Raw genomic sequence first — 26,407 nt, forward strand, 5'->3', positions numbered from 1 at the left:
CAGAGTCCTGGAGAGCTGGCAATTGCTCATTTTTATCCTGTGGCCTCAGGCTGGGCCCCTGGGCAGTGACACAGGGCCGGGCAGGTGGCTCTGCAGTGCTGCGGGCTGGGGTCAAGGGGAGGCACTGACCCATGGCTCCAGGCTGGTACTGGCAGCGGCAGTGGGCCGGGGGCACGCACAGCCCATCCTGGGAGAGCTGGCCCGAGGGGCACCCACAGCTGGGCTGGCAGCCCGCAGAGCCTGGCTGGCACACACTCCCGGGGGACAGGTCCTGACAGGAGCGGGGGCAGGGCTGCCCACAGGGGAGCAGGTTCTGGCCACCCCCGCAGTCTGGCAGGAGGAAAGCAGAGAGGGCAGCCACTGAAGGGCATCCTGAGGGGTTCCCAGCCCTCCTGCCATGCCACCCCCCCACCCCTGCTGAGACCCACCACTTTGACCAGGTCCATGACTGAGTGACCTGGGAACTGTCCCTTGAGAGAGTGACATGATGTGTGTGGAGGTTGGAGTCAGAGTCAGCATCTCCCTAGACTTAGAGAAGCCTCCCAGACCTCAGTGAAGCCTCACCTGTGCACCGAGTGGAATTGTCCTGGCAAGGGCGACTCTGCGTGTGGCCCCCAGGGCAGGGCCTACCTCCCTCAGGGGTGGGGGGCCGGCTGCACGCTCTGTTCCTGTGGGACTGCCCCAGGCACGTGTCGCAGGGAGACCACGGTCCCCATGGGCCCCAGGCTCCGTCCACTGTGCCAGAAAGACAGAGCATCCGCATGAGGAGGCCCTGGAGGCCCCAGGTTAGCGGGGTTGGAGCGGGGGCTTAGGGCCTTTTGGGGGAGGGACACAGGCCTCATGGGGGCATCCCACCTGGGCACATGGCGGAGCTGGGGCAGGCCTCTCTCTGATGTTGGGCTCCTGCCTCCTCAGCCTGCCCGGGGCACGGGGCACCCCCATGCTGGGGAGCAGGGCAGGCGCAGGCCCTTGAGCGGCTCCTGGTCTGGCCCCTGCAGGGCTGGGAGCATGCTGTCCACTCCGACCATGGGCACCAGCCTCCGGGCACTTCAAGAAGAATGGTGGGCACTGGGGTGCAGCCCGTCCCTTCCCTGGTCCCAGGCCCCCTCCTCACCTCCCTCCAAGCTGGGCACATACCTGGGCAGGGCAGGTCTGTGCAGTTCAGCCTCCCCTCCAGGCAGGTGCTGGGCAGGGAGGGGGTGCAGACACAGAAGGAGGAGGCAGCAGCTCAGTCCCACCCCAACCCTCACTCTGCACCCACCCCTGCACTGCCTCTCCCCTCCGCTCATCCTTATGACCCATCCTTGATTTTCTGCCAGACACTGGCCCATCTCCCAGCTCTCCAGCGCCTCCCCATCCTGCTCCCTGTCCCACCTAGCTGGCCCCCTCAGGGTCACCAGCTGATGTCTTCCCCCGGGGAAGCAGGTACCCTGGAGCCAACTGTGTGGCCACACAGGTTGCAAAAGCCGTATCTGTCGCTCCTCCTGCCCGGATCCTTCGTGCCCCTGAGCACACACCCAGCCCCTGCAGACACGTGGGCTCTGCTTCAGCATCCTCGCCCATCAGACGCTGGTCACGGTGCCAGCCCCACATCTGCTTAGGGATTGTGGGGGCCGAACGCGACCATCCGCAGAGACTCTGGACTGCTCAAGAGCATGGGACGAAGTGGGGCGACCCCTGCTGGCATCCCTGCCTCCTGCCACGGCTAGGTCCCCTTACCAGTGGTTGCAACCGTCGGGCCTTGCCAGCCGAGTGCCCGGATGGTGCCGCTGCCCGGTCAGTAGGTCCAGGCAGCCGCAGTGACTTGGATGCACGCAGATGGCCCCGTTGGAACTCAGCACCTGGCCCGGTGGGCAGTAGCAGCCAGGCTGGCAGCGCCACACGCAGTGCTGGGGGACAGCAAGTGGGGGTCATCAGCGGAAAAAAGGAAGCTGAGCAGGGAAGAGGACGAAGGGGCTGGGGAGGAAACGTGACAGGGGCTTCACGTTTTTAACAGAGTCCGCCTTGATGTGCCGTTGAGACCTGAGACCGGCAGGAAGGGGACCCAGCCAGCCTTGCAGCTTCCACTGAAATCCCTGAGTAGGCCCCTCCCTGGGGGTGGAGGGGAGGGAGGAGCCGCTGAGGAGGTTCCCTGGGTTCCTCTGGGGCAGGGATTTGGAGCTAGGTGTTCCCAAATGTAAAACCCCAATTCCAGCGGGTGACCTGGACTGATGGCTGGGCGCTGGGGCATGCCCCAGACCTCTCTAGAACTTGGGAGCTGGCTGGCGAGGGGGCAGTTTGGGAAGGAGCTGGGGGTTCCTGGGGCGGCTGCAACCACCTTCTCCTCTCCTCTTCTAGCTCCGCCTCTTTCTCCTCCCTCTCCCCGCCTCCCTTAGCACCTCCACGCTCCACACCACTGGAAGGCCCATCTCATTCTTCACGGCCCCTGGTATGTCCACTCCTTCATGCATGTCTGTCTTGCTCAGCCCAGAATGTGGGCTCCGTGGCGACCCTGTCTGTGTTTGCTTCCCTCTGTGTCCCGGGTGCCCGGCGTGGGGGGAGGGCACACAGTGGACACCCCCACCCACACACAGACACAAGGCCTGGATATCAACGTGCTCGTGGCATACAAGAGATAATTCCCCCTTCCTTTGTTGTTTATGCCATTTTTGTCATAAAGTTTTAATCTGAGAAACGTCTGATCTACAGACAAGGGCTGGCGGGCGAGGCTGGCTCTCTCTGGGACGGCCTGGCATGCACTGTGAGCTGAAGTCAGGGCCCCCACCCACGCCCTCCCATGCTAGGCTGTCCAGGCCATGGCAAAAGAGGCCATGAGCCCAAAGCCACACCCTGCCCTCCCGCAAAGTAGCCCTTGGGTCAGGTGGCAGTGCCAAGGGAGCTGGGACTCACCACTAGGTCATCACAGGAGCGAGGGCATGGAGGGCCACAGGGGCTGAACTCAGCACCCTCAATAGCGGTGCAGTTGGTCACTGAGGGCAGACAGGATGGGCTGAGAGCTGCGTGGGGTCATCCACCCTGGCCTCTCTCTCTGGAATGTACCTCTAACTCCCCTTCCTCTGTCCCTCATCCCCACCCCCATCCCTGGCAGGTACCTGGACAGGGCAGAGCCTGGCAGGCCTCCCCCTGGGCCCGTGGCCCCTCGCAGTAATCCCCCAGGCCCTGGGGTGGGGGCTGGTCACAGGCCCGGGTCCGGCTCCGCAGGCCTCCCCCGCAGCTTCGGCTACAGTGGGACCAGGGCCCCCATGGACCCCAGCCCCCAGCTCCTGGGGGGATAGCAGAGGAAGGAGTGCAGAGGGGCTTGGCTGGGGCTGGGGGCAGCTGGTACAAGGCAGCAGCATCCACAGGGTACAGTGGGCACCATCTGGGCTCCCCAGGACGGTGTAGGCGGGAGGGCAGGCAGGCACGCACCATCACACCCCGGCAGGACACATGGCTCCTCCTCAGCCTCAGGCCCTGGGCAGAGAGGCGTGGGGGTGGCTGGTGCTGCACTGGGGGACGTGGCACAGAATCGGTGCCGATGGCGTCGGGCAGGGCTGCAGGAGGCTGAGCACTGGCTCCATGGGGTCCAGGGTGACCACGCAGGCTGACCTAGGGGATGCCCGGGAGGCAGGCAGGCAGAAGGGGGCAGGCGCAGGCTGGGCAGGCTACAGGTGGAGCTCTGTGCCCCTGCCCTCCCCCTCTCCTGATGGCCTTCCTCCCCCAGTCTCAGCCCTGGCCCACTCCTCCAGCCGAGGGGTGAGGGACCCGGGGCGCAAGTCAGAAGTGGGGACACTTCCTTACCCTCCGCACAAGGCCAGGAGCTGCAGTTGGCGATGAGCCCGGAGACACAGGAGCTGCGGGAGCAGCAGAGGGTCGGGTGGTCTATGAGCTGCATGGTGGCCCCAGATCCTCATGTTCAAGTCCTAGCCCCCGTCCCCGGGAATGGGAGCTTATTTGGAGGTGATCGAGTTAAAAGGAGGTCGCTGAGGTGGCCCTAGTTTTAATACATATTGTGTCCTTATAAGAAGAGAAAATGTGGGAAGATGACGTGAAGAGACAAGGAGAAGGCCACCTACGAGCCAAGGAGCACCAAGGATATCTGGCAAGAAAAAGAAGAGGAGAGAGGCCTGAACAGTCTCCGGCGCAGCCCTCAGAAGGAGCCCACCCCCAACACCTGGAGCCCAGGCTTCCAAGATTGCTGCTCAAGCCCCGCAGCGCATGGCACTCAGTGGGAGCAGCCCCCGGAGGCTAACACAGGAGGGGAGAGGAAGACAGGTGGGGGACGGGGGGAGGGGTGCAGGCAGGTGCAGCCTCAGAGGGGCTGGAGGTGGGGAGCGCATGTGTCTCTGTCCACAACTGGAGGTCACAGGGTCATAATAGGGTGGGGGCAGTGTCTCACCAGTTTTCACATGGACGAACCACAGTGCTGCCCGGGGGGTGGAGGTGCCCCTTGTGGGCACAGGGGCAGTCCTGGGTGGGCACACACACGTTGTTCTGGAATCGAAATCCTCTATCATCTTCTGTTTCCAGATGGGCTGGGCCTGGCCTCCCCAGCCCTCATCAGAGCCAGCATGCCATCCTCAGGCTCCCCCTAAAAGCCACCCACCCTCTTTCCACAGACATGCAGCTCTCCCCACTGCCCTCCCGCCAGGCAAACACGGACCATCCGTTTGGGGGCCGTGGGGGCATGGACCCTCCAATTTCTAGGAGAAAAAGACCATCTTAAACTGCAGGACATAAGACTGAACTGTCAAATCCCCAATAAGTCAGCCATGAAAACATGAAATGTGCAATTTGCACAGCAAAGGTAGGAAAAATCACATTTTCATCAATGAAATAAAAACAGAAAAACATTGTGCATAGGGACCTGGACAGAAGTCATTCAGAGTTAAAAGAAACAGCCGTTTAGTGGCGCACAATTCAAAGTCAAACGCACTGAAGTTTATGCGCCAGGCCCCGGGAAGCACTTTTCCTGCACCGTCTCACTGACTCGCTGTAAATTTTCCCCAATTTTACAAAGGAAGGCACTGAGGCATGAGAATGCTCCCCGCAAGCTCACAGAGCTACTAGCAGAAGAGCCTGATTTGGACTCGGATTTGATTACAACGTATCCCTTAACCACACCCCGAGGCTCAGCAGAGGCTGCCACCCTTTGTTCAATCCCACCATGCAGCTGGCATTTCCTAGCCCCAATTCGCACCACCCTCTGACTGGAGTGGTCACCTCTCCACTCTCCAATCTTGGATCTTCAAGTGTAGGACCGCCTCCTCCAGGAAGCCCTCCATTGCCTCCCTGCTCTCCACACCCTCCAATCTCTGATGTTCAAGTTCTGAACTTGGACTCCACACCCTCCAACCTCTGATGTTCAAGGGCTCCTCCTACAGGGAGCCCTCTATGACTGACCCAGCCCACTCCGCAATGTGCAAAGCTCACTTCCTGCCCGTCTGACGGTTCTATCTTCATTCTAGGGGCTCTGGGTCTGGTTTTCCCAGACTGGATGCTTCTTGAGGGCAGAGACTGCTCCTTCCCCACAGAGTAGCTCAGCCAGAGATTAAACATACAGTAGGTGCTCAATAAATAACTGGTGAATAGTGGACAGAGCACTTGAGCAGGGACCATTCACAAAGACCTTCTAGAGCGATCACCATTTTTACAAGTGAGGAATCAGGTCGGGAGGGAGAGATGAGACCTGCCAGGGTCCCCCGCTGGCTCCTGCCGGGGCAGAGTCGTAACCCACGAGTCGAGTGCCCTTTCTCAACCTTGCAGGGTCTCCCTGCCTCCAGCCCCATACCCTTGGCTCTTTGCTGCCCAGGTCCTGCCTGTCCCTTCCTTGCCACCTTGCTGCCCAGGCTCTGCGGCAGCCCTGCTGGGGCCAGGAAGGGGGACACTCACCAGCAGAAGCGTCCCGGAGGGGCAGTAGCAGCCAGGGTGGCAGGTCTGGTTAGTCCCTCTTGGGGCACTGAGCTCTGCACAGGAGGCAGGGCCCTGGGCACAGTCCAGCCACTGCTTGCCCCTGGGACACACACCAGGCACAGGCCCTGGGGACACAGAAATTGACAGCCTTGCCCCAGAGCACTCAGCTCTCCCCTGACCTCCCAACTTGGGAGAGGCACCAGCTCTAGGTATGGCTGGGGTGGTCGTGGGGGCTGCACAAGGGCTGAGGGACGGCGCTGAGCCAGGGTGGCAGACAGGGGGTTGACAGTGCCCTGGGTTGGTGAGAATGAGAATGCAGGGTCCTCGGGGCAGCTCTCACCTGCGCAGGGCTGCAGGCCACAGGTGGAGAACTCCACGGGGCTGTGCGGGCCACCTCCACGGGTGCGGTTCCTGTAGCCACCGCCACAGGGCACGGAGCACGGAGACCAAGGGCCCCACTCCCCACCAAAACCTGGGGGTGGCACCCAGGTCACCACAGGCCCTGCCTCCCATGGCCACCCCATCTCCTTCTCCTCCCACCCCGACACCCCTGGGCATTCGCCTGCAGTGTCATATCCCACCTAAGGCGCCTCGCACCTGCTCAGGGGCTCCAGGATTCGGCCTAGAAGGGGGCTGGCCTCTAGGGAGAAGCTGGGGCTACTCTGGGGAGAGGCCCTCTTAGGGAACAGAGCCTCAAGGAGTCTCTGGGGACCACCTCTTAGTGGCATCTCTTAGCGAAGTCTCTTGCACTTCTCTGGAGGTCCAGGGTGGGGGGTGATGGGAGTCTTCTTGGCTTCTCTCCAGAAGGTTCTTTAAGGAGGTCTCAGGACCTCAGTCCTAGCTCTCACCTCGACATGGCCGCAGGCTGCAGAATTCAGCCTCCATGGTGGGGCCCTGGCACTCAGCACCCCCAAAGGCAGCTGGAGGTGCGGTGCCTGCGCGGAAGCGGCGCCGAATGCCCACGTTGCAGCTGCGGCTGCAGAGACTCCACGGGGTCCAGGGACTCCAGCCACAGGCCACTGCCAGGGTGCATGGGGGCAGAGGGCAGTGTGTGAAACCAGGTCAGTCTTCTCACACCCTGACTTCCATGGGCACCACCAAGCTCCCAGGAGTTGATCTCAGAAGGGGTCCAAACCCCCTACGGTCCCTGAGGACCCACCGCCACCCAATTCCCGTGCCCCAAGTGTGGGGGTACCTGGGCAGCGCTCCGAGGTGCACGTCATTGCGCCAGAGACACAGGTGCTGCAGGGACAGGGGACAGTGAGGCTCCACCAGGCCATCATGGCCACAGGCAGCCCCTGCCCCCGGGGAAGCAGCTGAGACCACCGCAGAAGAGAAATCTGAGGGTCTGGGGCATGAAGCTTGCTGCCCGTGTCCCCCGAAAAGTTCATGATGCACCCTCAGTGGGCCCCTCGACGCCCAGGCACTGTGCTGTCCTGTGTTCCAGTGTTCCATTTGTATTTATTGGGAAATGACTTCGAGGGCCAGGGCCAGGTAGGAGGGACTTAGAGAGAGCCAGAGTTCCGAGGAGGGAAAACTGGGTCCTTCTCCACACTGGCTGTTCTCTCCAATATGTGTTTTAAAGCCTATTTATTAAATACTGGAGGTCCCAGAAAAAGATCGGAGAGATGAACAGTGAGAAAGGACAGGAGGGAGGAAGAAGGAAGGAGGAGGAAATTGAAGGAGGGGCAGGAGGCTGAGGCAGGTGGATCACCTGAGGTCAGGAGTTGGAGACCAGCTTGGCCAACATGGTGAAACCCTGTCTCTACTAAAAATACAAAAATTAGCCAGGCATGGTGGTAGGCGCCTGTAATCCCAGCTACTAGGGAGGCTGAGGCAGGAGAATTGCTTGAAACCAGGAGGCAGAGGTTGCAGTGAGCTGACATCACACCACTGCACTCCATCCTGGGTGACAGAGCGAGACTCCATCTCAAAAAAAAAAAAAAAAAAAAAAGAATGAAGGAAGGAAATGAAAGAGAGAAAAAGAGGGCAATGGCTTAGAGCACCCCCTGCTGGCAAGTCCTGGTGTCAGCTTTGGGTTCTGCGCACTTGAATGTTTCTGAGCAGAAATCAAGCGGATCCCAGGTAGGAAATTATATTCAGGAAAGAGAACTAGAGAAAACTGTGATGAAAGGTGGAAGACCCTCTCCCATCTCTAGTTCTATCAGAAATCTCTCCATCGATCTGAGACCGAATCTTCCCATAAGTCAAATGGGGATGACCGTTCACTGCAGTATTCCCAGGGCCCTGCCTGGCACCCGTGGCTGCTGTGTTGTGTTTGGGGAACAGAGCACCCCCTACAAGGTGTGTGTGTGAAAGGGAGTCCACGCCTGCTCACCTCTAGAGCCTCGACCCCTCCCCCACCCTGCCCCCACGCTGTGACCCACCAGTTGTTGCAGGAGTCCAGGCGAGCCATCGCTCCTGGTGCATAGAGCTGCCCATGCAGCTGGCAGGGGCACTGGCTGCGGGGCAGGCAGCTAGCGTTGTGCAGGAAGAGACCAGGGGGGCAGGCGCAGCCAGGGGCGCAGAAGCCTGTACACTCTATCCCGGGGCCCTGAGTCAGGCACAGCCGAGGGCAAGGACCCCCCTCCTGGCGACACTGCTCTGCTGAGCGGAACACCATGTTCTCCGGGCACTGGGCTGGATAAGAAGACAAAGCAGGTCTCAGCAGGGGCAGGAGGGAGGGGAAGGGAGGAAGGCAGAGGGGCAGAAGGGAGCCTGCAAGCCAGGCATGGGGTGGCAGCCTGCCGGGTGGGACTGTGCCTGAGAAGCCATCCCTCCTGCCCCTACCCTCACAGCTTTGCTCCAATGTCTGGGATGGCACCAGTACACAGTCACGGCTTTGACCCACTTTAATACAAATATTCTTGAGAACAGATCATGAGGACTCTAGTCACCTGGGATAGGAGGAGCGCTCAGAGGACAAGGGAGAGTGAGGAAGGGGCCAGGGGCTTCGAAGTGCGAGCTCTGCTCCCCCATGATTCTGGCCCTGAGTGTGTTCTGCCCTGAGGAAGCCCCGTCTGACTCCCTTGGGGAGCCTGTTCTCCGGGGAAGGAGACTTGCTTCCACCAGGGTGTCAGGCCTCCAAGTCCAAGCCTGGCCCTTATAGCCTTGGTGACCTGCCTGTACACCTCTGGATGGTCTCCAGGAGCCAGAAAGTCTGAAGTAACCAGATGCCCATAAAGAGAACAACTAGCTCCGGCCTCAACTGATTGCTCTCCCCCTGCAACCTTCAACCATTGCTCCTGCTCAGCCTTGCAAGATTTCCCCCAGACATGAGGTTTCTCAAAACCCCCACCCCAGTAACTATGTAATTTACTGCATCCTCCCCTCTGCTTGCAACCGAGAACCCCCAATGCCTGTTTGTAATAGATAACCGTGCACCCCGTGACACCCTCCCCTTCCCTAAAATAGATGACCACCTTTAACTGACCATTTGCCCCAAGCTGTATAACCAGTCCCCTTTCCTACTCCCCTCTCCTAACTGCTTTCTCGGACTTGGCCCACTTGCACCCAAGCTCTAAATAAAACGGCCTCATTGCCCACATGAAGCCTGCCTGGTGGTTTCTTTACGCAAGCGACATGCATAACACGGGAAAGAGCAAAGAGCTTGAGGGGTGATAGCTGCTGGGACCTGGTCCCCGGCGGCAGGCGGGAGAGGCAGGGAGCTAGAGGAGACACAGGAAATCCCAGGCTCTCTTAGCTGCAGACATCATCTGGCCTGTAGTCAGAGGGCGGTGACGGGTGAAGGTGAGGGTGGGGAAAAGGTCAAAATCCCCAGGAGCTGGGCCAGGGAGACCCGCTGGAGAACAGGCAGGGAATCTGGTACCTGTGCAGGGCTGCGTGTTGCAGTCCCTGGTCTGACTGTGGGGTCCTGGGCACGTGGTGTCCCCCGGAGTCATGCTGGAGCAGCTGCGCCCACGTGTCTGGATGCCGCCATCACAGGGAGCTGAGCAGGTGGACCAGGGAGCCCACAGACCCCAGACGCTTGGCACTGCCAGAAGAGCCAAGTCCAGGGTCATAGACAAAGACAGGCCGGGATAGGGCATGGTGGGTCTGGAGCTGTGTGGTTTGAAGAATCTTAACTGCAGCCTCCAGACCCCACCAACATCTACTACTCAGGCTGGCTTACTGGGCGATGCTGTGGCGGGGAGAGGCTTAAGGACAACAACCAGGTTTGCTCCAACCCTTGGACCCTCCCAGGTGTTTAGAACTGGCTCAAGGGGGCATTCTTCTTTGCTCCTCATCCCTCCCCCATGTCCAAGCCACACCTGGGCCAGAGGGGGAATACCTGGGCATACAGGGGGGCTGCAGGGCTCCTCCTGGGTGGACTCTCCTGGGCAGGATGTGTTCCCGGGGCTGGAGCAGAGTCGGGAACGACTGCGCCAGCCAGGGCCCCCTCCAGGAGCAAGGCAGCTCTGGGAGCAGGAGGACCAGGAAGTCCAGGGCGTCCAGCCTAGCACCTCTGAGGAGGGGGACAGGACAGGTCATTTGTGCAAAGGCGTTTCCTGGCAGGGCTGGGGAGGGTTGGAGAGCCTGGGTGAGGTCGGAGAAACTAGTGGGCAGAAGAGGGTTTGCAAGGAGGAGGGAGGCTGCTCTGGACTCGGCACAGCCTCTGCCCCTTCTCAGCTCGCTTGCTGGGACCCCCACCCTTCAGCCCCGCCTTGTTTTCTGCTTTCAAGGGGGTTGGGACAGGATCTGTCAGCTGGAGTGCAGTGGCATGTTTATAGCATGCTGCAGCCTCTACCTCCTAAGCTCAGTGGTCTCCCATCTCAGCCTCCCAAGGAGTGGGGACCATGGGCATGTGCCACCATGCCCAGCTACATTTTAATTTTTTTTTTATTTTTTAGAGATGGGGTCTCTCTATGTTGCCCAGGCTGGTCTTAAACTCCTGGCCTCAAGCAGTCCTCCCAACCTTGACCTCCCAGGGTGCTGGAATTATAGATATGAACCACCGCTCCTGGCCTCCAGCCCCACTTCCCACTCTCAGGAGCCCGGCACAGAGCCTCCTGCGAACCTGGGCCCAGCTACATTCCCACACCTCTCTCTTGGACTCAGCCAGCGCCTCAGCAGGACCACCACCAATCCTGGGTCTCCCCCAGATTAATGCTTCCTGATCCTTCTATGCTGGAAGCTTCAGAGTCCCTGCGGACACTGTCACTGTCCCACCAGCCACTCCCCACTGGCCCGTCTTTCCCTCCTACTGCAAGAGCCTGGCCCAGACGCCCTGGATGCACCCTGCCTCTCTTCCCCCTCCCCTCCCCTCCTCCTCTTCCTTCCCCCTCGCCACCTCTCCCTTACCCACCTCGTCCCATTGCCCTGCACACCAGCAAGGCTCGGCCTGCTCTGCAGAGACCTCCACTGGCACAGGCACGGCCTGAGGAGCACCCGGTGTGTGGAAAGAGGGAAACCACCTGGCACCTTCATCTGGCCTCGAAATGCTGCTGCCAGCCTCCCTCAGCCCAGCCAGCCTCGCCTCTCTCGACCGGCTCTGCAGCTGCCTGCCCTGTCCAGGCCAGCCTGCTCCTGGCACCAGGGCAGTCTGGGCAGAAGCCTCTGCCTCTCCTGTCACAGCCCCTTCTGCCAAGGCCAATTCAGGGGCTGCCTCTGAGACTTCGGAGGCGTTACCGATCCCCCACGTACAGTGGTCAGTGGGTCCCATCCCATGTGTTCCCAGGGCACAGAACTGGGAGGAGGAAGGGGGCTCCGTGCCCGGGCTCCCAGCTATACCTGTCCCACACTCTGTATGGCAGCCCTGCAGTTCCTGCCTGTCGCCTTCACATGGGGCACCCCCCCAGGCTGCCGGAGGGTTGGAGGGAGACCTGGGGAGAGAGGCAGGCCTGAGCGCCTTCTCTGCTCTCTCCCCACCCTCACTCCTGTCTTCTCATCCTTCATCCCCTGTCCACCATCTCGCGGCTCCCGCCCCCTCAGGGCTGGCCTGGCTCCTCCCTCCCCGCCCCCAGCACTCCTTCTCACACTGGGCCCGCCCCATCCCCGCCCCCTCAGAGCTGGCCTGGCTCCGCCCTCCCCGCCCCCAGCACTCCTTCTCACACTGGGCCCGCCCCTCCCCGCCCCCAGAACGCCTTCTCACACTGGGCCCGCCCCATCCCCGCCCCCTCAGAGCTGGCCTGGCTCCGCCCTCCCCGCCCCCAGCACTCCTTCTCACACTGGGCCCGCCCCTCCCCGCCCCCAGAACGCCTTCTCACACTGGGCCCGCCCCATCCCCGCCCCCTCAGGGCTGGCCTGGCTCCGCCCTCCCCGCCCCCAGCACTCCTTCTCACACTGGGCCCGCCCCATCCCCGCCCCCTCAGAACTGGCCTGGCTCCGCCCTCCCCGCCCCCAGCACTCCTTCTCACACTGGGCCCGCCCCTCCCCGCCCCCAGAACGCCTTCTCACACTGGGCCCGCCCCATCCCCGCCCCCTCAGGGCTGGGCTGGCTCCGCCCTCCCCGCCCCCAGCACTCCTTCTCACACTGGGCCCGCCCCTCCCCGCCCCCAGCACTCCTTCTCACACTGGGCCCGCCCCATCCCCGCCCCCTCAGAGCTGGCCTGGCTCCGCCCTCCCCGCCCCCAGCACTCCTTCTCACACTGGGCCCGCCCCTCCCCGCCCCCAGCACTCCTTCTCACACTGGGCCCGCCCCATCCCCGCCCCCTCAGGGCTGGCCTGGCTCCGCCCTCCCCGCCCCCAGCACTCCTTCTCACACTGGGCCCACCCCATCATCGCACACCTGAACCTGGCCCTCACTCCAGGGCCACAGGAGCGGTCGCAGGGAGCCCAGGAGGACCAGGCAGACCAGCCGCAGGGCAGGGGGCAGCCCCCTGGCTGGCACAGCAAATCCCCCTTCTCACACACGCTGCAGGGGAGGGATAGGCTGAGGAACTGGTCAGGGCTGGGGAGACCCCCAGCACCGTGCCCTCCCTGGCGCAGCCGCCCTCACCATTGGCTGCAGTTGGCCAGGAGGAAGGACACCCCCGGCCACTTTAGCTCTTCGCCCACCAGGCAGGGGCACTCAGAGAGAGGCAGGCAGCGAGTGTCATGCAGGAGGAGCCCTGGGGGGCAGCGGCATCCTGGGAGTGTGTGGAAGAGGGTACTCAGCCCCAAGGGGCACAGCGGGGAGGAGAAGCTGGAGACTGGGAGCCGGTGGGCCTGGTGGTCTCCCCACACTCCCCCTGCAGGCCAGGTCTGCCTCACCTGTCACACAGTGCCCACTGCAGCTTCTGTTGGCCTTGGGATCCAGGCATGAGGGTGGGCATGGGGGCACCAGCCCCTTCTGGCACAGATCAGCACTCACATACACACGGCCCAGCTCGCAGTCTGGTGGGAGATGGGTGCGAGGTGAGCATGGGTGCTGGGAGGCCCAACCTCTCCCTGCCCCCAGCCCAGCTCCCCATTACCTGTGCCGCCTGAGCAGGGCTGCAGGCCACAGGGTGACCTCTCTTGGGAGGGCCCAGGGCAGGGGGCACCACCATTCTTGGGTGGGGGGTCCACACAGCTCCTCCGGCGACTCTGATGGCCACCCCCACAGGAGACACTGCAGGGTCCCCAGGCCTCCCACATGGCCCACGCCCCGGCCACTGTTGGGGGAGGAAGGACACGGTTCTACCAGGAGAGGCCCAGGAGACACAGGCTGTGAGACAGTGGCCGCAGCCAGGACTCCCTGCCTCCCCAGGCCTGGGCAGTGGCCAGCAAGGCAGCCAAGGGCTCTCCTCTGGGCACTCCGAAGCTCCTCTTCTGTCCCAGGAAGCCTCCCGTAGGAGGCAGGTGCCTGGGGAAAGGGCTCCAGGTGCCTGCCAGGACAGAACTCTGCTCCCTGGGAAGGGGCTGGGCCCACAGGAATCCTGGGGAGAGCTGCCCTGATGGCAGCGGCAACTGTAGGCCCACCCCAGCCAGGGAGGAGCCAGGGTGGGGCTGAGGAGGCCCCCATGTGGGGATCCCCTCTCTGCCAAGCACAGAGATGAGTAGGGGCCCCTCCCTCAGATTCAAGGAACAAAAGAGCGACAAGGCCTTCAGCATGGAGCCCAAGGACAAGAGGCACAGCCGGCCGACATCTGAGGCCCGGCTCCAAACACCCTCACACACCATCTCCCTGAATCCTTGCAGCGCCTTCGGAGGCAAGAATGACTGTTATTCCCAGGATATACACAAGAACCTGAGTCTCGGCTCAGGCAGGAAGAGAGAGGTAGGGCCAGCTGGGAGGGTCTCGGAGAGAAACCCACCCCAGGTTTCCCACCTAAGCTTCCTAAGGAGACTGGGAGGGGGCTTCCCCATTTGCCTCTGGGAGCAGGGGCTTTCCTGAGGAAGGCTGGGGTGCAGGGTTACCTGGGCAGGCCTGCACGAAGCAGGACTGGCTACGGAACCGGTCTCGAGGGCAGCTGCCCCCTGGCAGATGAGGCCGCAGCAGCTCCTGGCGCTGAAAGGTGAGGCCCAGGCCACAGGTGCGACTGCAGCTGCTCCAGCCAGACCAGGGGGCCAGCACGCAGTCCACTGCAGGGGCATGGGGGCCGGGGCTCAGAGGGGCTCACGCAGGAGAGGGCCCTCAGGGCTGCTCCTGCCCCGGCTGGCACATACCACAGTCATCCTCATCCGAGCCATCCTGGCAGTCGGGCCGCAGGTCACAGCGCCGCTCAGCGGACAGACACTCCCCACTGCCACAGCTCAGCTGGCTCGGGGAACAGAGGGCCCTTGAGGCTGGAAGCCCAGGCAGGGCCGTGGTGGGCACCGTAAAGGGCACAGTGCTTGCTGCCCACAAGACAGAGAGAGAAAGGAGCCACATAAGTAGATTCCTGGCTGGACGATACACTCAGCCTCTTCAACTCAGGCCAAGAGCTGAAATGAACTTTCTGACTGGAGGCCCTTGCCTTCACTTCCTCCCGATGCCCCTGCCTTCACTTCCTCCCGATGCCCCCTGCATGCCGTGCCCAGAGCAGGCTTCCTTCCACTATGTGTTGGTGAGGTCATGGAGTCTTTGGTGTACACAGGCTGTCACACAGAGATTCTAGATGCTTGGGTACCTTCTTCCTGAATGCATTTGCCCTCGGGGGGCCCTTGTTGTGACTGATTAACACTTGATTTCTTTTGCCATGTTTGGAAGACTAAGCTTTGGTCATAGTGATCTACTTTGCATGGATGGTTGGATGGATGAATGGATAAATGAATGGATGGATATATGGGTGGGTAGATGGATGGATAGATGGATAGACGGGTAGGTGGATGGATTAATGGATGGGTGCATGGGTAGGTGAGTGAACAGATGGATGGGTGCATGGATGATGGATGGGTAGATGAGTGAGTAGATGGATGCATGGGTAGCTGATGAATGGATGAATAGTGGGGGGTAGATGAATAGATGGGTGAATGTATGTGTGGCTGATAGATGCATGGGTGGGTGTCAGATGGATGGATGGATGGGTGGGTGGCTGATAGATGAATGGACAGAGGGGTGGGGAGATGGATGAATGGATGGATGGGTGGATGGATGGATGGATGGGTGGCTGATGGACAGATGGATAGATGAATGATGGATGGATGGGTGAATCAATGGATGGATGGATGGGTAGATGGACACATGGGTGACTGGATGGATGGGTGGCTGATGAGTACATGGATAGAGGGTTAGATAGATGGATTTAGATGGATAAATTCATGGATGATGAATGGATGGATGGAAGGATGGATGAATGGACTGATGGATGGATGGGTAGATCGATGCATGGTGGCTGGCTGATGGGTGGATGGGTGGGTAGACAGATGGGTGGCTGATGGATGGATGAATGGATTATGGATGGATGGGTGGACAGATGGACGGATGGATGGGCAGACAGATGTATGGTGGCTGGCTGGATAGGTGGATGGATGGACGGATGGATGTATGGGTAGACAGATGATGGGTGGCTGATGAATACATGAATAGAGGGGTAGGTAGATGGATGGATGAATGGGTGGGTTAATGGGTGGAAGGGCGGGTAGGCAAATGGTTAGATGGATAGAGGGGTGGGTAGACTGTTGAATGGGTGAGTGAGTAGATGAGTCTCTTCGAAGGTCAAACAGATTTCATAAAACAGGCTGGGACCCAAGGCCTATCCTATTCCCCCTGTTGACCAACCCCAAAGACAAACACACTCCTGTTTCTACTCATTCTCTCCAATCCCTGCTGCCCAAGCCTCTCCTACATCCTTTTCAATATGAGCTAGAAATGGGGACAGAGACTTTCCTACCCGGAAGATCCTCTTGCCACCCCCTGCCTATAGGACAGCAGGCCCTCTGGGAGCTCACCACAGTGCCTCTCATCGGAGCCGTCGAGGCAATCCTCCCTGCCATCACACACCTGCACCTGTTCCACGCAGCCCAGCACCTCGCAGGGCGTCTGGCCGGGGCCACACTGCACAGGTGGGAAGGGCCCTGGGGCGACGCTCTGGCCTGTGGGCACAACACCACCAGCTGACCGGTCACTCAGCCTGCCCTGTTCTTTCTCCTTTGTCACCCCCTCGAAGCCCCCAACCTGTCTCCTCTTGACATCTTCTGTGCCCCATTCTGTCTATCCTGGGATAATAGAAAAAGGGTAAACTGGGCTAGGAAGCTTGGGTCCTCCCCAAAATGAGCTTGAGCTGTGTGACCTTGAACAAAGGGCCTCTGTCCCCTTCACAGGGAAGGTAGGCTCACAGAGCCTTTGCACACAGGTAGAAGGGCTTGGCATCTTACCAGCAGGGGTCACTGGAGTCACTGGGTGTGGGGGCAGAATCGTCACAGCTGCCATTCCTGGTGGCAGGGTCCTGGCCTCCATCTGGGACATGGGGGTGGTGGTCACTGTCTGCACGGATTCCCCATGGTCAGGCACTCTGGAAGCTGGGCCAGGACTCACGGGCCTTGTCTCTGTGGGTGGAGGTGAGGGAGGTGAGCCTTGCCCAGCTCCCCTTCCTAGAAAGGGAAGCCACAGGTCCTCAGGAGGGTATCCCAGGGTTCTGGGTGGTGCAGAGTAATCACAGGTACTGCAGACCACACCCCACTTTCTGAGAGGCCTCGGATCAAAAAATCCAAGGAGCACAAGAAGAGCTTTGCCTGAAAGTAGAAGACTTGTTTTGATCTGAGATTTTATTCTATTCCCAAGAAGAAACACATGGCAACTTCCAAGTTCAAACTCACTATAAAACAAGGTCTTTAGGGAGAGAAAGAACTGAGGTCATTTTAACACAGCAGCAGCAGGAGTTAACACTACCAGAGACTCAGGATGAGTTCACTGCTTCTGTCATAAGCAAACAAACAAACAAATAACGACAATGACAAAAAACTGATTTTGGGCTTCCTGGCAGCTATAGTGAAAACGGTTTAGAGTTTCATTTTCTGGCAAGAGGCTCGGTCAAAGACAGCCTTTTTTTTTTTTTTTCTTTTTCTTTTTTTGGTAGAACCAGACTTAGAATGAAATTAGAATGTACCCCATGGGTCCGCATGTTATGGATCTGAGGGGTGGCATCAATTGCTTTGTCTGCTTTTTTACAAGACACAGAAACAGTCCGGCCAGGCTTCTGAATAACTTTCATCAGCACTCACAGGGAGGGGCCACGGAAGTTGTCTCTAAGTTCTCCTAGCGTCACAGATGGGGAAAAGCAGGTGGCATAGTGAGGCCCAGGGGAGGGCCAGCTGGAATGAAAGAGCAACCCTGGCATCCTCACCCTCCTTTCTCTCCAGCCCCTGCTGCCCCAAGCCTCACCCAAGTCCTTCCCTTAGGAGATAGAAATGAGGGCAGGAACCCCCCCCAACACACCAAAGCCCTCTTACCATCCCCTATCCCCACAGGGCAGGCCCTCCAGGAGGCAGCTCTCTGCTGGCTAACAGGCAGGTGAATGATCAGCTAGCTCCAGGTAGCTCAAGGGAGGCTGGTTCATGACCAGGCAGAGCCCCTGCCTTGTCTTACATAGGAGCATGCTAACTTGGTGATGGCATCCAACACTCTTGCCCACTTAAGAGACATTTGCTGCCAGCAAATGCTTCAGAAAGGGAGGCCTGGCTGCATGGATGGCAAGCAGAGGGAGTGCGGGCTGGACCAGGTAGGCTCCCACTCCCACGGGGGAGACCTGTCCTGACCAGGCCTCTGGGGAGGCAGCCGCATGACAGGGCACAGGCTCAGTCCTGGGAGCTGGCCTGGAGCCACCTGCCCCGCAGACCTACAGCCCTCATATCTTGGAATCCCAGGGGGTGGTCAGGGGCAGGACCTGGCCATGTCCAAGGTGACCAGTGTCTCCTCCCTGAGCCAAGCCTGCGGTTGTGGGGAAGTCAGGGGTCAGGGGATTCGAGCCCCTGAGATGTAACTGCCCCGGCTCTGGAAGAACAGGTGGGACAAGGGTTTGGGGAGGGGGCCTGGAGTCTGTGCACACACCTGTTAGGGCTGTGGACTCCTGCCCGGGAGGCCAGTGCTCAGTCTCTGCCAGGCCCTGCGGAGGGAGACGGCTCAGCACCCCACACAGCCCCAGGCCCCGAGGGCAGCTCCAGTCCATTGAGGATGCAGCCTGGGCACTCACAGTCCCAGCACTGCCTCCTGTCCACCTTCCTCCCCACAGCCCAGCACAGAGCTGAGAATGCGACTGCGCCTCCAGGCACCAGTCCACTGCCCTCCAGGAGTTCGGGGACCTTTTTTTCACCAGCCCACCAGGGCGATCTATTTCGGCTCTTGCCCCCAAACTCCCCTTCCCTACACTCAGTGCACGTGTCCCCCCCAACGTCCTACCCCACCCTCACACTCTGGGTTCCTGACCAGGCCGTTCCAGGTGGGAAGGCGCTCCGCCCCATCTTCTCCACACTACAGACACCCCTCTCCATCCCTCAAGTCTTGTCCAGGAAGCCCTTGGGGACCTGGGCACAGTGCTCTTTTTGGCTCTGAGTACCAGATGCTCTGGTACCTGCCCCTTGGACATAAGCTCCCTACCAGGGGTGCAGGCCTCTCTTGTCCCCAAATCCCTCTAGGCCCTTGCTCTGCTCACACATCTGTGCCTGTGTCGCCCCAGCCCCCAGCCCTCTGCATGGCACCGGGAAGGCTCCTGAGGGCCTGGTTGAGAGCAGCACCAGGGAACACACAGGCAGAAATGCTGCAGAGAGGGGAGATGCCACGGCTGGCACAGGAGCAGGGCTGGTGAGGCCATGAGGCGGGGTCCCCGTCCCCTCACTCCACCCTCCCGGCCCAAAGCTCTGCACTCACCTCCCTGGGCCAGTGCGGCAGCTGCTCCGGCTGGGCGGAGGAGAGGGCCAGGGTCTTGGCTGTGAAATGGACTCTGGGGAGAAAAATACCCAAAAGGGCTCCAGGGGCCCTCCCAGTGCCAGCGTCCCCATCTAGGCAGGGGCGTCGGTGTTCTTTGGCCGGGCTTGAGGGTTTTGCTGGGCTGGGCATTCAGGAAGGACTCTGCCCGCCGAGGCTGGACCAAGGTGATGTTCCCAACAGTGGCTTCCAACTTGACCGTGGGTTAGAATCTCCTGGGGGGCTTGTAAGACGCACATTGCCGCGCCCCACCCCTGCAGACCTGGGCGGCCCGAGAGCCTGCGCTTCTAACAAGCTCCAGGTTGCTGGTCCAGGGCCCACACTTGGAGAGCCCCTGAATCAACTATGAGAAAATCATAGAATTTCTCATCAGGGCATCATAGAATCTAGGCGGGACAGGGCCTCGAAGGCGCCCGGCTGCAGCTCCTCGGCACACAGGGTCTGGGCACCTGGGGGTGAAGGCAGTGCCGGGCCCCTCCCACACGGCTGTGCCCTGGAAGGCCAGGCCAAGGGTGTGAGTGGCACAGCTGGGCACAGCATACCTGCTAGTGACCTCAGATGGCAGCACACAGCCCTCCTCGTCCGAGCCATCCTCACAGTCCAGAACTCCATTGCACCGGCCCCCTCTCAGGGCACACTCACCACTGGCACAGCGGAGCCCAACCCCTGGGCACGGAGGTGCCAGTGGAGACCCTGCATGGGGGACGTATGGCTGAGGGCTCCAGCCATGAGCCCTCTTTCTCCTGCCCTACCCACACCTGAGCCACCTGTACCTGGCTCGCAGCCCAGCAGCTCCACCCGCAGGGGGACATCGCTGTGGTGGTCATCATGGGGCCGCACCCTGACAAACCTCGCCTCCACCATCCGGCCAAAGGTCCATACAGTGGGGTCCAGGTCGTCCCAGTTTCTGGGGAAAAGCTGCCGGCAGAGGATGCTGCTGACGGAGCTCCACCTCTTGCTCAGGTTGACCCTGTGACTTTCTGAGTGACCCCACTTTTCCCCCAGCTTTCACCGCCCCTCCCAGAGCCATGCCCCCAACCCTGGCAGTCGACATTTGGGTCTCTCAAGGCTGGAGGGGGCTGGTCCCGGACTGAGCTCCTCCTGTAGGGCTGGAGGTGCCCCGAGGGCAAGGGCCAGGTCCTGTTCACTGCTGTGTCCCCAGGGCCTGGCCCAGCACCTGGCGCAGAGCAGATGCTCCTGAAATAGATAAGACTTAACACACAGCATGGACTGATTCCTGCTGCTTCACGGGGTTTGTCTCCAGGAAGGATGCAAACCCCTTGAGGGCAGGGCTATGCCCAGGCTGCTCTCCACAAAGACCTGCCTGGGTCTGAATGCCTGGAGGCCCTCTGTGAACTTGGCGTATCCTCACCCTCTCTCCCTTGTGGACCTCACATACCTGCCCCGAGTCTGAGCCACTTGGACGGTTTCCTGCATCCATGTGACACTGGCACCCAAGTCTCAGCTCTGCAGAGCACAGTCCTGGCTACTCCCCAGGTGCTCAACCAGCATCGAATGCAGGAAATGCCCCTGGGGAGACTGGAAGGCCCTTGGGGACAGAGACTATGGAACCCACAAATGGGCATGGTGAGCCACTGGCCCTGTGGGCCTTGGGTGGGTGGTACCTTGGGCAGGGGCAAGATGCCAGGGAGGATGTCATGATAGTCATGCCAGTGTAGACCACTGCTGCTGAACTGGAGTGAGAAGCTGGTGGCATAAGCGTTGGAGGAGCCAGTCTCTGGCACTATGATGCCTGGGGAGGGGCCAGGGCAAGAGCAGAGGTCAGAGCTCCAGAAGTTACACCCACCCCCACTCACCGCTGCCTTTTCCTCGAGCACTGCCCCCTCACTGACCAGTGAGGTTCCGGGGCCGAAGCAGGTCCAGCTGCAGGAAATGGGGCTGGGTGTGCCACTTGACATAAGCATCCTCTCCACCGCGCCATCCCTGAGGGCCGGGACCCTGGGTGGGAGCCCCCAGGAGGGCAGCCCAGGTGGGGTGTTCCAGCTGCTGGGACGATGCATGCGGACTCCCGTTGGCCAGTCTGGCCAGCCCCAGGGGAGAATAGCAGGGTTCTGGGTGCGGAAGAGAGAGACAGGCTGGAGCAGGGGAAGACAGAGGGCGGCAGGAGCCTGCAGGGACACGGTTAGGAAGTCACATGGGGACCTGGGGGATGTGAAAGGCCCACACAGGTGACCTTGGCCCAGGGAGGGAAGAATCGAGAGAGGCAACTTAAGACGGGATGACTCCCAGATCCTTAGGATGGCCATCCACTGTGTAAAGGGCAAGTAGGATGTCCCCAAGGTCCTGGTCCCCTCCCAGGTTGGACAACCCCTGGGCAGTATGGCCCCTCTCAGCATCGCACTGCACGGCACATGGCTCTTACCTCCCAGCGGAGGCAGAATGTAAGTGGCCAAAGGGAATCTGATCTGGGAACTGGGGACCGGAGCTGCGGTGGGAGTGGCCATGGGCTGGACTGTCCGGTTCTCTACTGTGGGAGGAGACTTCAGGGTCAGGAGGGAGACACTGAGAGGCTCACAGATCCTGGCCAGCACTCAGGCCTCTCCCTACCTCCTAGAGCACTTTCTCAATGCTGACTTCCCAGGAGCAGCCTCTTAGCTGGGAAAGGTCCCTCCTCCTTCCCTTGGTGTGAATTGGGGGCTTTCACTTCCACTGAATATTTAGAGAACATAGAGTAAAACTTCCAGGGTGGAATGACTTTAGGCCCAGGACCCAGCAACTGCAATTCCTCATCCAGGGATGTTGTCACAAAAAAGGCACCTTTGTGGGCGTCAGAAAGGGGCTGCCTCAGCATGGAAGCAGCTCTGGGGGCTGAAGTCCAGGCCCCAATCACCAGTTAACTTGCACAGTGAACAACCTGTGCAACTGAGCGTGCTGGCTCTGTTTTCACCTCAGCAACCTGTGGATGCACTTTTAGGATAAGAAAGCCTGGTCAACATGGCGAAACTCTCTCTACTAAAAATGTGAAAATTAGCTGGGCATGGTGGCGCACATCTAGCCCCAGCTACTCGGGACACTGAGGCACAAGAATCACTTGAAGCCAGGAGGCAGAGGTTGCAGTGAACTGAGATCACACCACTGTACTCTAGCCTGTGCATCAGAGCAAGACCCCGTCTCAAAAAAAAAAAAAAAAAAGCTGGACCCATAAATGCATCTGTTTCAAGCCTTTGTATTTTCCTGTTTCGTTTATAACTCATTTCCAGGCAAAGACACTTTGGAAAAGTCCAACTTAACATTGACTTGGCTGCTCTGACGGGAAAAGAAAAGCAACCAGACCTGGCTGAGCAGAAACAGAGGAAAGAGGGTACCTTCCAAGGTGGCACCATGGGGGAGGCAGAAAGCTCCTAGAGCACAGGGAGACAGGCGGAGAGGGAGGGCAGAGAGAAGCCTTCCCACCTTCTTCATGCCGAGGGATGGCTCGCCCTTCCCTCGGCATGCAGAACTCAGGCTTCCCGCCACCCTGAGGCTGGGGTATCCAGCCACCCACGCTCAGTGCCCCTGGTTCCCTCTGAGACCCCACTGTTTGATCTTCCTCCCCAGGGCTTCTCTGACATTCCCCAGGCACACTCACCAGGTAGGGCACAGTGGCAGCATGATTCTCCTGTCCCCTCCATCAAGACCCAGCCCTGTGGAGGCGCAGAGGTCAGGGCGCCTGCCCATCCCCAACCCACTCTCCCGGCCTCCATACGCCCTCCAGCTCTGCCCACCACACACCCCACTGCCCTCACCTGGGGACAGCTGCCCAGCGGGCAGTAGGGTGAGCAGCGTGTGGTGAGGTTGTACAGACACTGGCACACCACGCAGGGGCCCCCACGCCAGCGTTCCCCAACACGGTGGACCTGGCCCCGGTGCTCACATCCCTCACAGGGCTCCGTCTGGCACCTGAGAAGGGAGGGGCATCCCTGGCCCGGTGAGGGGCTTGCTCAGGGTCAACAACCCTCCTGGTTTGCCTGGATTGATGGCATTCCCGGGACTTGGAACTTTCAGTGATAAAACTGAGAAAGTCCTGGGCAAACTGGGACATTTGGCCACCCTATAAGCCCACTCTGCCCCTGCACCTAAGGCAATGCAACTGGCCCAGAAGAAGGCCAGGGAAGTAATTTGGGCCAGCACTGCAGCCAGGCAGCAGGTCCCAGAGGGGGCTGGGGAGGCAGATATGGCAACAGCCCCCTGCAAGCTTCAGCCCAGGGATTCAAGCTGAGTTTGTCAAGCTGCAGCTATGGACTCTGTCTAACCACCTTCAGGACCTAGAGGGCATAAAACTAAAGAAGGAGAAGCTCAGGGCTACCCAAAGAGGGGCTGGGACTCCTGGGGTTTAGACGGTAGAGGAACAGGGCAGGGGTTCTGAACTGGGGGTGTGTGTGTGCATGTGGAAGGGGCACGAAGGAAGCTTCCTAAGTGGGAGGTGGGGTGTGGGTCAAGGTCCCTGCAGGTCCCCCCATGGGTGGGGAACAGAGCACCTGCGTGCCTTGCGGTGGATGCCATGGCACTGGCGACCTCGGCCAGAGGCGCGAGGGTTGTTAGGGCTCCGGAAGGACCACTGGATGCTCTGGCTTCCACAGGGGCCCAGGCACTCAGCCCAGGGCGACCAGGAGGACCAACCACAGTGCACTGAGGGAGGGCCAAGAGTCAGGGCCTGGAGGAGGTGGCGGATGCGCAGCTGGGCAGTCCAGGGAGGGGACTAGAGACCCCGAGGGAAGGGCCTCACCAGCACAGTCTGGGTTGAGTCGGCAGCGCCGGGGCCGCCCGTCTTGGCAGATGCAGAGCTGGCAGTCGGCCTTGATGCGCTGCCCAGGCCAATAGCGGGCGCCATCCACCCGGCAGGGGCACTGCCGGGGCCACACACACCACCCCTCGCTGCCCAGCACCTGCCCTTCTGGGCACCAGCAGCCTAGAGGGGGTCAAGGGTGAGGCTTCCACGCAGAGAGCTCAGTTGCCATAGACCCTCCGCCTGGAGCCCGAGCCTGGACCCAGAGTCCCCTTACCTGGGCTGCCGCAGGGCCGGTCAGGTGGGCACGTGACCTGACCAGAGATGTCATCACAGGTCAGTGGGCAGGGGGCACAGGGCCGGAACACCAGCTCCCCAGAGCAGGTGGCATTGAGGCAGCCGTCCCGAGGGCAAGGCTCTGAGAGAAGCCGGAAGCTGAAGTCAGAGGTCGGGGAAGGAGCTCTGTGGAGGGGATGGCCTCCCGCCAGCAGGGCGGGCCTCTCTTCCACTCACTGGTCTGGCGGGCGCTGTGCGGGCCTCCGGGCAGTGCGGCGCAGGTGAGGCCTCCGTTCTGGGGTGGGTGGCACTGCCGCTGCCGCGTCATGGTGCCCCTGCATGGCTCAGAGCACAGAGACCAGGGGGACCAGGCGCTCCATTCACCATCCACTGTGAGGCAGGGGAATGGGGGGTGCTGGTGGGGACCATGGGGGAGGGCTGAAGGCCTAGTGACCTCCTTCTCCCTTCCTCTATCCAGGCCCCACTGCCCCAGCCCCTCACCTGGGCAGGCTGCCGTAAAGCAGGCCTGAGACTGCTGCTCCAGCCCCGGGCAGTGCTGCAGCACCAGGAGGCCGGGTGGGGCGCAGCGGCGGCTCCGGGCCTGCACCCCCGGCCCACATGTGCGACTGCAGGGCCCCCACGGGCTCCAGGGGCCCCAGGCCCCACAACCCTGCTCTTCTGGGGAGGGGCCCGCCTGCCTTGGCCCTCCACAGTCAGGCTGCCCGTCACATACCTGGGGAGAGAATGGGGTCAGGGCTCCCGTGCTGGGGGGCACTGTGGCACTGCCGCCTCCACCACCCAGTCCCACCCTCACCAGCTGGAAGCCTATGCAGGTGCCATTGGGGCAGGTGTATTCTGGGCAAGGAAGCCCTGTCCTGTTGGGGCCTCCTGGGACTGGCAGTCCCCCTGGGGAAGAAGAAGAGAAAAGACACAGTGAGCAGGGGGTGTGAGCTGGGGCCTGGGGCCAGCCAGCCGGGCCTCCCTCAAGGAACAGCGTCCTCACCACAGTCCAGCTCGTCCTCGCCCTGGGGACAGTCTGGGATCCCATCGCAGAGCTGCTTGGGGGTCAGGCACAACCCCAGAGCCACACCACAGGGAAAGAGGCCAGGGCAGGGAGGCAGCTGGGTGGAGCCTGCAGGCACCGCAGGAAGTGTCTGGCTCGCTCCTGTCCCCTCCTGCCCCCTCCTGCCCCCTCCTGCCCCCTCCTGCCCCCTCCTGCCCCCTCCCTGCAGAGGGGCAGGAAGGCCGGTGGAAGGCAGCAGGGCAGGCCAGCCTGGGAAGAGCTGGGGCCTCTGGACAGCTCCCTCTAGGGGGAAGTAGGCAGGACCCCAGGGCTGGCTTGCAGGGACACAAAGGGTCTGCTCAGGTCTGGTGGGAAAACGCTGAGGGCGGGACCCCTCCAAACAGATCCACTCCCCACCCCAGCAGAGCCTCTGCCCACCCTCTTATCCCTTCTTGCCCAAGTGTGGGCAAAGACACAAGCCTTCTTTCCCCTGGGCTTAGTTAGGTAGGAGGGCAAAAAGTTTTCAAATAAAGTTTCACGCAAAAGATCAAAGGAACACAAACGTGGCCCAGCCTCGGGTGCCCCCAAGCCTAAATCGCTCGAGCTGCCGTGCCCGCGCCCAGGTGCTCGGGGAGAGGTGGGGTCCCTGCTTGGCTAGCGGGGGGTGGGGGGCGCACGGGCGGGGGCGCCGGAGCCTCACCGCAGGCGTCGGGGCCCTCGTCCGAGCCGTCGGGACACTGCCGCACGCCGTCGCACAGCTGCTCGGGGGACACGCAGTGCGGGCCGCGGGCGCAGGGCGCGAGGTGCGGCGCGCAGGGCCCTCCGCAGTCGCGCTCGTCGCTGCCGTCAGCGCAGTCCTCCTCCTGGTCGCAGCGCCAGCCCCGCGGGGTGCACTCGCCACTGCCGCACGGAAACTCGAAGGGGCCGCAGGGCGGCGCTGCGGGGTGCGTTCGCGCTGGACCCTCGGCGGGTGAGCGCCCTCCCGCCCCCAACCGCGCCCAGGCCCGCCTCGCCCTTCCGCCTCCACCACCGCTCCCCTCCCTGCTCGAAGTCCCTTGGCCTTTTCCTGGGCCCCGGCCCTAACCCACCTGCAGCCCTTTCCCAAGAACAATCCCTCCTGCATGTTGCTGCCCTGTTGGTTTTCCCAAAGCTCTCCCCTGGGCCAAGAATTTCCACGCGACTCCCTGCAGCTGGGAGGGAGGCCTGGAACGCCGGGAAATAGCGTGGACTCTTTCAAACGCCCTCCACTTCATTCGTTCCAGCGTCT

At 61.2% G+C, this 26,407-nt stretch overlaps 1 protein-coding gene across 1 annotated transcript in view; it reads right to left on the minus strand.

The window, feature by feature from the left end:
• The window catches only part of SSPO (SCO-spondin), a 57,894-nt gene that overhangs the window by 16,796 nt on the left and 14,691 nt on the right, over positions 1-26,407 (minus strand). Inside the window, exons 30-72 of the mRNA XM_064372278.1 lie at positions 25,841-26,077; positions 25,141-25,269; positions 24,952-25,043; positions 24,639-24,870; positions 24,375-24,527; positions 24,139-24,279; positions 23,862-24,044; positions 23,614-23,764; positions 22,882-23,035; positions 22,725-22,779; positions 21,519-21,623; positions 20,989-21,207; positions 20,761-20,888; positions 19,909-20,053; positions 19,678-19,828; positions 19,079-19,151; positions 18,263-18,317; positions 16,591-16,761; positions 16,165-16,308; positions 14,461-14,631; positions 14,212-14,376; positions 13,287-13,466; positions 13,084-13,206; positions 12,830-12,959; positions 12,620-12,745; positions 11,623-11,714; positions 10,184-10,357; positions 9,722-9,886; positions 8,280-8,532; positions 7,088-7,134; positions 6,741-6,911; positions 6,233-6,364; positions 5,872-6,017; positions 4,379-4,473; positions 3,781-3,833; positions 3,409-3,588; positions 3,093-3,263; positions 2,890-2,969; positions 1,720-1,889; positions 1,138-1,184; positions 856-1,047; positions 565-735; positions 130-330 (exon numbers count right to left, since the gene is read on the minus strand). Coding sequence (XP_064228348.1) covers positions 130-330; positions 565-735; positions 856-1,047; positions 1,138-1,184; positions 1,720-1,889; positions 2,890-2,969; positions 3,093-3,263; positions 3,409-3,588; positions 3,781-3,833; positions 4,379-4,473; positions 5,872-6,017; positions 6,233-6,364; positions 6,741-6,911; positions 7,088-7,134; positions 8,280-8,532; positions 9,722-9,886; positions 10,184-10,357; positions 11,623-11,714; positions 12,620-12,745; positions 12,830-12,959; positions 13,084-13,206; positions 13,287-13,466; positions 14,212-14,376; positions 14,461-14,631; positions 16,165-16,308; positions 16,591-16,761; positions 18,263-18,317; positions 19,079-19,151; positions 19,678-19,828; positions 19,909-20,053; positions 20,761-20,888; positions 20,989-21,207; positions 21,519-21,623; positions 22,725-22,779; positions 22,882-23,035; positions 23,614-23,764; positions 23,862-24,044; positions 24,139-24,279; positions 24,375-24,527; positions 24,639-24,870; positions 24,952-25,043; positions 25,141-25,269; positions 25,841-26,077 — 6,153 coding nt within the window. The remainder of the gene's footprint in view (positions 1-129; positions 331-564; positions 736-855; positions 1,048-1,137; positions 1,185-1,719; positions 1,890-2,889; positions 2,970-3,092; positions 3,264-3,408; positions 3,589-3,780; positions 3,834-4,378; positions 4,474-5,871; positions 6,018-6,232; positions 6,365-6,740; positions 6,912-7,087; positions 7,135-8,279; positions 8,533-9,721; positions 9,887-10,183; positions 10,358-11,622; positions 11,715-12,619; positions 12,746-12,829; positions 12,960-13,083; positions 13,207-13,286; positions 13,467-14,211; positions 14,377-14,460; positions 14,632-16,164; positions 16,309-16,590; positions 16,762-18,262; positions 18,318-19,078; positions 19,152-19,677; positions 19,829-19,908; positions 20,054-20,760; positions 20,889-20,988; positions 21,208-21,518; positions 21,624-22,724; positions 22,780-22,881; positions 23,036-23,613; positions 23,765-23,861; positions 24,045-24,138; positions 24,280-24,374; positions 24,528-24,638; positions 24,871-24,951; positions 25,044-25,140; positions 25,270-25,840; positions 26,078-26,407) is intronic.

The sequence above is a fragment of the Aotus nancymaae genome, unplaced genomic scaffold (assembly GCF_030222135.1).
Source record: "Aotus nancymaae isolate 86718 unplaced genomic scaffold, 86718_ANA_hifiasm-v0.15.2.pri h1tg000002l, whole genome shotgun sequence".
Lineage (NCBI taxonomy): Eukaryota > Metazoa > Chordata > Mammalia > Primates > Aotidae > Aotus > Aotus nancymaae.